We start from the raw sequence: 10,486 nt of genomic DNA on the forward strand, positions 1-10,486 counted from the left end.
AAATTAGACTGCAGGGGAAAGATTACACAAGAAACATGAGGTATTTTCAGCCTTGGATTCTTTTCTGTGGGGAAAAAAGGGACTATTTTAATTGAAAATTGTTCCTCCTTGATCTGCAGTGTCATAATTTGTTTTGAGGCAAGACTAGCTACAGAAAGTAATTTGCTTTGAAATTTAATGATAGGCCGGGCGCGGTGGCTCAAGCCTGTAATCCCAGCACTTTGGGAGGCCGAGGCGGGCGGATCACGAGGTCAGGAGATCGAGACCATCCTGGCTAATACGGTGAAACCCCATCTCTACTAAAAAAATACAAAAAAACTAGCCGGGCGAGGTGGCGGGCGCCTGTAGTCCCAGCTACTCCGGAGGCTGAGGCAGGAGAATGGCGTGAACCTGGGAGGCGGAGCTTGCAGTGAGCTGAGATCCGGCCACTGCACTCCAGCCTGGGCGGCAGAGCAAGACTCCGTCTCAAAAAAAAAGAAATTTAATGATAACCTAGGATTTGTTGATTTGTACATAACACATTTTAAAACTTTGGACATACACTGTTTGTTTCTTCCTAGGTGTTCTTATTGATGCTATGAGAAAAGGCTATTGGATTATTTTAGATGAATTAAATTTGGCCCCTACTGATGTGTTAGAGGCACTGAATAGGCTGTTGGATGATAACCGTGAATTGCTCGTAACAGAAACACAGGAAGTTGTTAAAGCACACCCTCGGTTTATGCTTTTTGCCACCCAAAATCCCCCAGGACTTTATGGAGGCAGAAAGGTGTGTAGCATTTATCTCCTCCCTTTAATTTGTTACCACATCAGATTGTAGATTTTTCGTAGTAAGAATGAAATGTTTTTACCTCTCCTTTAATATTTTATGGTGAATGTCAGAGCCTCCATATTGGAAATTAAAAGGCACCTTTTACTGTATTCTTTCTGTGCTTTGTCTAGGTCCTTTCTAGAGCCTTCAGGAATCGGTTTGTGGAATTGCACTTTGATGAGTTACCTAGCTCTGAGCTGGAAACAATCTTGCACAAGCGGTGTAGTTTGCCACCCTCTTACTGCAGCAAGTTGGTTAAAGTCATGTTGGATCTTCAGGTACTTAGTTTCAAATGGAATGTGTTGATTATAGTTGGTGATCAAAATTTCATGGCTTCTTTTGTTAGAAAAAAGAATCTGTCTGTTGATGTATTTTTCCAAGTAGAGATTTTTTTTTTGTAAGACACAACTGTCCTGGCTGGAGTGTAGTAGCACAATCATAGCTCGTTGCAGCCTCGACCTCCTGGGCTCAGGTGATCCTCCCATCTCTGACTACTCACTCCTTAGTAGCTGGGACCACAGATGTACATTGCCATGCCAGGCTACTTTTTTTTTTTTTTTTTTGTAGAGACAAGGTTTCGCCATGTTGCCCAGGCTGGTCTCGAACTCCTGGGCTCAAGGGAACCACCCACCTTGGTCTTCCAAAGTTTTGGGATTACAGGTGTGAACCACAGTTCTTGGCCTTCAAGTAGAGGTCTTTTAAATGCTTCCCACTAATATATATTTTAGTTTTCTTTTATCAATCAACTTTTCTGATATTTACATAAAATTTTTCTGATATTTACATATGATGATAATTTTGTATTTGTTCATAATATTGAAGCATTTTGTTTAGAATGGAATTTGGCTTAGGGAAAACTGCAGTTTTGGTTTTTAAAGGGATATAGTCCTTGAATGGACATAATTAAAGAGATCAATTCTTTTTTTTTTTTTGAGACGGGGTCTCCCTCTGCCCCCCAGGCTGGAGTGCTGTGGCTGGATCTCAGCTCACTGCAAGCTCCGCCTCCTGGGTTCATGCCATTCTCCTGCCTCAGCCTCCCGAGTAGCTGGGACTACAGGCGCCCACCACCTCGCCCGGCTAATTTTTTTGTATTTTTTTTAGTAGAGACGGGGTTTCACCATGTTAGCCAGGATGGTCTCTATCTCCTGACCTCGTGATCCGCCCGTCTCAGCCTCCCAAGAGATCAATTCTTTATGGCTCGCCCTAGTCAACTGCAAAGCTACAACTGATCTTTACAAATTCCATTTATCTTATGGGGTTAAATTATTATTATTTTTTTTGAGACGGAGTCTCACTCTGTCACCCAGGCTGGAGTGCAGTGGTGCGATCTCAGCTCACTGCAAGCTCCACCTCCCGAGTTCACGCCATTCTCCTGCCTTAGCCTCCCACGTCGCTGGGACTACAGGCGCCCGCCACCACGCCCGGCTAATTTTTTGTATTTTTAGTAGAGACAGGGTTTCACCGTGTTAGCCAGGATGGTTTCGATCTCCTGACCTCGTGATCTGCCCGCCTCGGCCTCTCAGAGTGCTGGGATTATAGGCATGAGCCTCTGTGCCCAGCCAAAATTATTCTTTACCAGAAAGTATACATTGTCAAACTTCTTTAGAAAGCTAAGCATAATGAAGACTCCTATCATTATGGTTCCACGTTGTTTCACTAATCTTCCTGCATCTTTGCCACCATTTGCATTACTTTTTGTTTGGTTGTTTTTTGAGATGGAGCCTTGCTTTGTCGCCAGACTGGAGTGCAGTGGTGTGATCTCGGCTCACTGCAACCTCTGCCTCTCGGGTTCAAGCCATTCCCCTGCCTCAGCCTCCTGAGTAGCTGGGACTACAGGCGTGTACCACCACGCTTGGTTAATTTTTTGTATTTTTAGTAGAGAGGGGATTTCACCATATTGGCCAGGATGGTCTTGATCTCCTGACCTCATGATCTGCCCGGCTTGGCCTCCCAAAGTGCTGGGATTACAGGTGTGAGCCACCGCTCCTGGCCCATTTGCATTACTATTAATCATCTTTTTTCTATGTGGCATAAGAAATGTGGAATTCCATTTTATATTATTAATTTAAAATGAATTTGAACATTTTTCTTCAGAATATTACAAGTTATTTGCATTAAAAATTAATCTCATTCAGTGAAATGAAATCATTTTAATGAGAGCATAAATTTGTTGCAAATTTTATATACATTGTACTACAGACTTACCAAGCATTGCAGCTAATGCCACTTTTCATTTGTTTTGATACTTCAACAGTCCTATCGCAGAAGTTCTTCAGTGTTTGCTGGAAAGCAGGGCTTCATCACCCTTCGTGATCTGTTCAGATGGGCTGAAAGATACAGACTGGCTGAGCCGACTGAGAAGGAGTATGACTGGCTACAGCATTTAGCCAATGATGGTGTGTTTTCAGTCAGATGCTCTCAATATATAGTTATGTTAAATGTCAAACTTTTTATTAAAACAAATCTTACCTCACATTGTGATTGATACATACATTTGACTAGGTATTCCAGAGAGCCTGTTTCCCTCCAGTTCTAACAGCTTTTGTAAGTGATCTTATTCTTGCAGGCCTCCATGCTAATAAGGACTGGTTGCTAAGGTTTTCTTACTCTTTGCTTCAGGTAGCCACATGGGGGAGTCAGGATATGGGCATAGCCTCTTTGGGAGTTTAGGCAGATGGTTGATGGTAGCTTTGTGGGCCATTTTTCTGCAGTGTCACCACAGGTGGTCTGGCTAGTACCTTACAGACTAGCCTTACTAGCCTTACAGAAAGCTGATTTGTCAGAAAACATTGGCATTTTGAGAGAAAGAATTTATATAACCCAAGGCTCAGATTTTGTTGTTTTCCTTTAATGCATGGGAAAATGTGTTACTGTTCGTGATAGGATACAAAGTGTTTTGGAATCTTCTGATTTGAAAAGTGCTGATGATTGATTAATGGGCTAGTTAATAAGTAAGAAGAGTATGTAAAACTAGTAGTTATTCTCTACTTGTAAAGAATATTTACATAGAGGAATACTTTTTTAAAAACTTTTTTTTTGAGACAGTGTCTCCCTCTGTAGCCCCGGCTGGAGTGCAGTGGCGTGATCTCAGCTCACTATAACCTCCACCTCCTGGTTCTGGGTCCTAGTTCAAGCAGTTCTCCTGCCTCAGCCTCCTGAGTAGCTGGGATTATAGGCATGCGCCACCATGCCTGGCTAATTTTTGTATTTTTAATAGCGGTGGGGTTTCACCATGTTGGCCAGGGTGGTCTTAAACTCCTGACCTTGTGATCTGCCCACCTCGGCCTCCCAAAGTGCTGAGATTACAAGAGTTAGCCACCGTGCCCAGCAAAACTTTTTTATTGAGATGTAACATACAGTAAAGCATTTTCCCATGTAAAGCATCACCTAGACCAAGATTTAGAATATTTCTAATAACTCAGTAGGTCTCTTGCCAGTGGAGGTAACCACTACCCTGACTGCTGTCACTACTAACTGACTCCTGTCTGATTATCACTACTAATCTGATTGAAAAGAATTTTGTCTGTCCTTGAGTTTCACCTAGCTGACATCCTGCAGTATGTACTCTTTGGGTTCTGGGTGTTTCACTAAACTGGATGTGAGATTCAGTCATGCTGTTATGTGTATCAGGACTTCATTCTTTTTTTTTTTTTTTTTTTTTTTTGAGATGGAGTCTCGCTCTGTCGCTGGAGTGCAGTGGCCGGATCTCAGCACACTGCAAGCTCCGCCTCCCGGGTTCCCGCCATTCTCCTGCCTCAGCCTCCCGAGTAGCTGGGACTACAGGCACCGCCACCTCCCCGGCTAGTTTTTTGTATTTTTTAGTAGAGACGGGGTTTCACCGTGTTAGCCAGGATGGTCTCGATCTCCTGACCTTGTGATCCGCCCGTCTCGGCCTCCCAAAGTGCTGGGATTACAGGCTTGAGCCACCGCGCCCGGCCCCTTTTTCTTTTTATATGGTAATCCACTGTATGAAGATGCCACAGTTTGTTTATCCATTCTCTTGGTTATGGACATCTGGATCATTTTAATTTTTTAGTTATGAATAAAGCGTCTCTGAACATCGTGTGTATGTTTTTTGACACACACATGTTCATTTGTGTTTGGGGATACTAGAAGTCCTATCGCTGAGGCATAGGGCAGGTATATGGTTAGTTGTAATAGGCTCTCCTAGTTTTCCCATGTAGTTCTTCAGATTTCTACTTCACCAGCGGCGTATGAGAGTTGCTCTTGTTCCATATTCTCAGTGTCCCTTGGTGTTTCCAGTAGACACTTGACGATTCCTTTCCTCTTCTTCCTCCTCCTTCTCCCAGGTTACATGCTTCTGGCAGGTCGAGTCAGGAAGCAGGAGGAAGTTGATGTGATTCAAGAAGTCCTTGAGAAACATTTCAAGAAAAAATTGTGTCCTCAGTCTCTTTTCTCCAAAGAAAATGTTGTAAAATTGCTGGGTGAGTAGGCCAAAATCCCTAGAGGAGTATGATTTGAGTTGTACTCGTTAGAATCTAAATATTTATCTTTTCTTGGATAGGTAAATTGTCTACTGAGATATCCACATTGGAATCTAACTTCGGCCACATCGTGTGGACTGAGGGCATGCGGAGACTCGCGATGCTGGTGGGAAGGGCATTGGAATTTGGTGAACCTGTGCTGCTGGTTGGAGACACTGGGTAAAGATCTGTGACAGTGACTCATGAGGGTTCATTTCAATTCCATGGGATTACGTGAGTTATTGCTGAAAAACTCATGAAAGTATTAATCCCCCCCTTTCCTCCTTCTTCTTTTTTCTCTTTTTAAGGAAGAAACTAAGAGCAGGTGGGGTCTGGGGAGGGATAGCATTAGGAGAAATACCTAATGTAAATGACGACTTGATGGATGCAGCAAACCATCATGGCACATGTATACCTATGTAACAAAGCTGCACATTCTGCACATGTACTCTAAAAAAAAACAAGAAGAAACTGAGAGATCTATTACTGTTTAGTTTCCTCTACCTTCAGACTAGTTCTTTGTTTATGGAAAAGAATGACTTTATTATTACTATTTTTGGAGATGGGGTCTCACTCTGTTGTCCAGGCTGAAGTGCAGTGGTGCAATATGGCTCACTGCAGCCTTGACTTTCTGGACTCAAGTGATCTTCCTGGCTCAGCCTCCCAAGTAGCTGGGACTACAGGCATGCACCACCACCCTTGGCTAATTTTTAATTTTTTTTGTAAAGTCAGAGTCTCAGCTGGTTTTGGTGGTTCATGCCTGCAATCACGGAACTTTGGGAGGCTGAGGCAGGTGGATCACTTGAGCTGAGGAGTTTGAGACCAGCCTGGGCAACATGGCAAAACCCCGTCTCTACTAAAAATACAAAAATTAGCTGGTTTTATTGGCGTCTGCCTGCAGTCCTAGCTACTCAGGAGGCTGAGGTAGAAGAATCGCTTGAGCCTGGGAGTCAAGAGATTGCACTGAACTGATATCATGCCATTGCACTCCAGCCTGGGCAACAAGAGTGAAGCCCTGCCTTAAAAAAAAGATGGAGTCTCACTGTGTTGTCCAGACTGGTCTTGAACTCCTGGGCCCAAGTGATCCTCCTGCCTTGGCCTCCCAAAGTGTTGGAATTACAGGCATGAGCCACTGTACCTGGCAAGAATGATTTTTTGCTTCATTGCATTGAGGGCAGTTTTTGTCTGTTTAGTTCTTTTAAACAGTGAGATTCATTCTATACGTGTATAGAGAAGAGCAGATAAACTAGTGTCTCTTGAAAGTCTATAAAGTCTGTAAGGATTAGATTTCTTTTCTCTCCCTTGGTGGTGGCTTTTTTTTTTTTTTTTTAAGGTGGCATTTCGCTCTTGTCACCCAGGCTGGACTGCAATGTCGCAATCTCGGCACTCCACAACCTCCGCCTCCTGGGTTCAAGTGATTCTCCTGCCTCAGCCTCCCAAAGTGCTAGGGTTGCAGGCATGAGCCACTGCGCCCAGCCGGTGGTTGTTGATAGAACTAGGATGGAGTTTGTGCAGTACATACCTTCTGGATAAGGAATATGGGAGAGTGCAGTCGTGCAGAGGGGTGCCGTGAGCCTGGGGTTGAGGTTCCACACTGGCCAGCACTGTTTGCTGCTGCAGTGAGACTCCTACAGTGGTTCTTCTCTTTTGCTGAGGGGGGTGTTTATGGATGTGTATTTGAAACACATACCTTGTTAATCAGTTGCATATCTCTAACAGGTGTGGGAAAACTACTATCTGTCAGGTATTTGCATCCTTGGCAAATCAGAAATTATACTCTGTCAGCTGCCACTTACACATGGAGACATCAGACTTCCTGGGTGGCCTGCGGCCAGTGAGACAAAAGCCAAACGACAAGGTTTGTCCAGCAGCAGGTGTTCCAGTTATTTTAAAAAACTGCAGTTAGCTGTGCATGAGTCTGTGGTGGGGTTTCTGGAGCTGGGTTCTGGTTTGGTTAAATGTGCATATCTGCAGATTTTCTCTGGTCTACAAGGGCCTTCACAAGCATTCTGGTGTGCAAGTTCTATCTCCTGTTCTCAGATTCTTACTTTCCTCGGAATGCCTACTTCACCCCTGGAAACACCAGCCAGCTGCATGTATATTGTCTGTGGAGCCACCTGCCCTTTAATTTTCCCCACTTTTTCAAATTATAGGAAGAAATTGACACATCAAGACTCTTTGAGTGGCATGATGGGCCTCTGGTTCAGGCCATGAAGGAGGATGGCTTTTTCCTCTTGGATGAGATCTCATTGGCCGATGACTCTGTCTTGGAAAGACTCAACAGGTACATGCCTGAGAGGTTTGCCTTGTGTTTGATATTTTTGCTCAGGTGATTGATGTGATTTTTATAGATAATCTTGTGCACAGTAATCCTCCTCATAGGTGCACCTTAGTAAATGCTTGAAATTACTGATGTATTACCATGTCTTTTGGCTTTAGCATTCAATGTTTCCTAAATTTCTAGGTTTTTTTTTTTTTGGTATAAATAATCAGAACAATGGGATCATGGAATGGCAGGGCTAAAACATGAGCCAAAGTCAAAACTATTTTTTAAGGTGAATTATATGCCTACTCTCTTAAAATTTTGAAAGAACTGGCCGGGCGCGGTGGCTCAAGCCTGTAATCCCAGCACTTTGGGAGGCCGAGACGGGCGGATCACGAGGTCAGGAGATCGAGACCATCCTGGTTAACATGGTGAAACCCCGTCTCTACTAAAAAAATACAAAAAACTAGCTGGGCGAGGTGGCGGGCGCCTGTAGTCCCAGCTACTCGGGAGGCTGAGGCAGGAGAATGGCTTAAACCCGGGAGACGGAGGTTGCAGTGAGCTGAGATCCGGCCACTGCACTCCAGCCTGGGCGACAGAGCGAGACTCTGTCTCAAAAAAAAATTTTTTTTGAAAAAACTAGTCAGAATCCTAGATCCATGGCTGTAAGCCATCATTAGACCTCAGACCAATATGAATCTTGGTGTAGTAACACCCATTTTTTCTCTTTTGAGATATAGTTTACATGCATAATTCAGTGAGTTTTAGTAAGTTTATAATCCCATGATGGGTTCTTCTTGCAAGCTATATGCATAGAACTGAGTCACCGAGTTAGTGGTATTGCAATAGAGAAAGAATTTAGTAGTTGCAGAGCTAGCCAAGTGGAAGGACAGGAGTTTATTACTCAAATCAGCTTCCCTAAAAATTTAGAAGATAGAGATTTGTTTGTTTGTTTGTTTGTTTAGACAGAGTCTTGCTCTTTCTCCCAGGCTGGAGTACAGTGGTGTGATTTCAGCTCACTGTAACCTCAACCTCCCAGGTCTTATTCTTGTGCCTCAGCCTCTTGAGTAGCTGGGACTACACGTGTGTGCCACCATGCCCGGCTAATTTTTGCATTTTTAGTAGAGATGGGGTTTCGCCATGTTGGCCAGGCTGGTCTCGAACTCCTGACCTCAGGTGATCTGCCCACCTTGGTCTCCCAAAGTGCTAGTTTTATAGGTGCGAGCCACTGCGCCCGGCCTGGAGGCTAGGGTTTTTTTGTTTGTTTTTTGAGACGGAATCTATGTCTGTCACCCATGCTGGAGTGCAGTGATGCCATCTTGGCCCACTGCAACCTCTGTCTCCTGGGTTCAAGCCATTCTTTTCATTCAGCCTCCTGTGTAGCTGGGACTACAGGCATGTGTCACCACTCCCAGCTAATTTTTGTATTTTTAGTAAAGATGGGGTTTCGCCATGTTGGCCAGCCTGGTGTCAAACTCCTGACCTCAAGTGATCTTCCTGCCTCTGCCTCCCAAAGTGCCAGGATTACAGGCGTGAGCCACTGTGCCCGGCCGAGGCTGGGGTCAGAGGCCTAGGGAATGGGGAATGCTGTTGCGACAGGGTTGAAATCACAGGAAGTTGAGCTGTCTTTTTGCCCTGAATAAGCTCATGGGATCGTAAGACCTATTGAGCAACTTTCTTGGTATGGGTTTCCATTCTAGGTGGTGCTAGCCATTCTGTCAGAATCAGGGTCTGAAAGTACCTTAAACACTAATCTTAGGTTTTATAATAGAGATGTTATAGGAGCAGTTGGGAAGGTTATTCAATCTTGTGACCTCTGGCTGTGTCCTGAGCCGTAATTTTAACCTTGTGGTTAGTTTTATGAAGGTGGGGGTTAGTTTTGGGAAGGGGCTATTACTTTTGTTTTAAAGTTAAATTATAAACTAAATTTCTCCCGTAGTTTACTTGGCCTACACCCAGGAATGAACAAGGGCAGCTTGGAGGCTAGAAGAAAGATGGAGTCAGTTAGGACAAGTTTTGTGGGTTTTTTTTTTACTGTCATAACTTTTTGTTAGATTTTTTTCTCACTCATAATTTTTGCAAAGGTGGTTTCAAGCTTTGCAACCATCACAATTTAGTTTTTGTGTTTTGTTTTGAGACAGTGTCCCTGCTATATTGCCCAGGCTGGAGTGCAGTGGTACAGTCTCAGCTCATTGCAGCTTCTGCCTCTCGGGTTCAAGTGATTCTCGTGCCTCAGTCTCCCGAGTAGCTGGGATTACAGGCATGAGCCAACACACTTTGCTAATTTTTGTATTTTTAGTAGAGATGGGTTTTCACCATCTTGGCCAGGTTGGTCTCCAGCTCCTGGCCTCAAGTCATCTCCCTACCCTAGCCTTCCAAAGTGCTGGGATTACAGGCGAGAGCCACTGTGCCTGGCCCACAATCCAGTTTTATAACATTTCCATCATTCAATAGAATCCTTTGTGTTCATTACACTAAATTTCTGATTAATCTCTTTTTTGTCTCTGTAGATTTGTCTTTTCTGGGTATTTCAGATAAAAGGTCTCTTCTCTTATTTTGCATTAATGTTTTGAGGTTCATTCCTATTTCAGTGCATATTATTAGTTTGTTCCTTTTTATCCCGAATAGTATTGGATATACCACATTTTGTTTATCCATTCACCAGTCGATGATATTTGAGTTCTTTCTGGTTGTTGGCTATTATGATAAGGCATGCAATTTGTTTATTTTCTTGCAAGTTACTCATTTTTAAGACCAATGCCTTAATAGGTTATAAGTGGAAAAGTTTTTTTTCCTGATCAGAAATAGCCATTATTACACAGGAATTGAGATACTGAGTCGTTTTAAAATTTGTGATAGGAAACCATTAACTGAAGTAAAAATTCATTAGATAGGTGATAACTTTTTTTTTTTCTTTTAGAAAGCATT

General features: G+C 43.4%; 1 protein-coding gene across 1 annotated transcript in view; it reads left to right on the top strand.

Annotated features, from left to right (window-relative positions):
• Window positions 1-10,486, top strand: part of MDN1 (midasin AAA ATPase 1) — a 196,929-nt gene that overhangs the window by 84,847 nt on the left and 101,596 nt on the right. Inside the window, 7 exon segments of the mRNA XM_017876823.1 lie at window positions 561-769; window positions 943-1,089; window positions 3,066-3,207; window positions 5,122-5,256; window positions 5,337-5,475; window positions 7,015-7,153; window positions 7,449-7,579. Coding sequence (XP_017732312.1) covers window positions 561-769; window positions 943-1,089; window positions 3,066-3,207; window positions 5,122-5,256; window positions 5,337-5,475; window positions 7,015-7,153; window positions 7,449-7,579 — 1,042 coding nt within the window.

The sequence above is a fragment of the Rhinopithecus bieti genome, unplaced genomic scaffold, assembly GCF_001698545.2.
Source record: "Rhinopithecus bieti isolate Rb0 unplaced genomic scaffold, ASM169854v2 scaffold_10354, whole genome shotgun sequence".
In the NCBI taxonomy this organism is placed as follows: domain Eukaryota; kingdom Metazoa; phylum Chordata; class Mammalia; order Primates; family Cercopithecidae; genus Rhinopithecus; species Rhinopithecus bieti.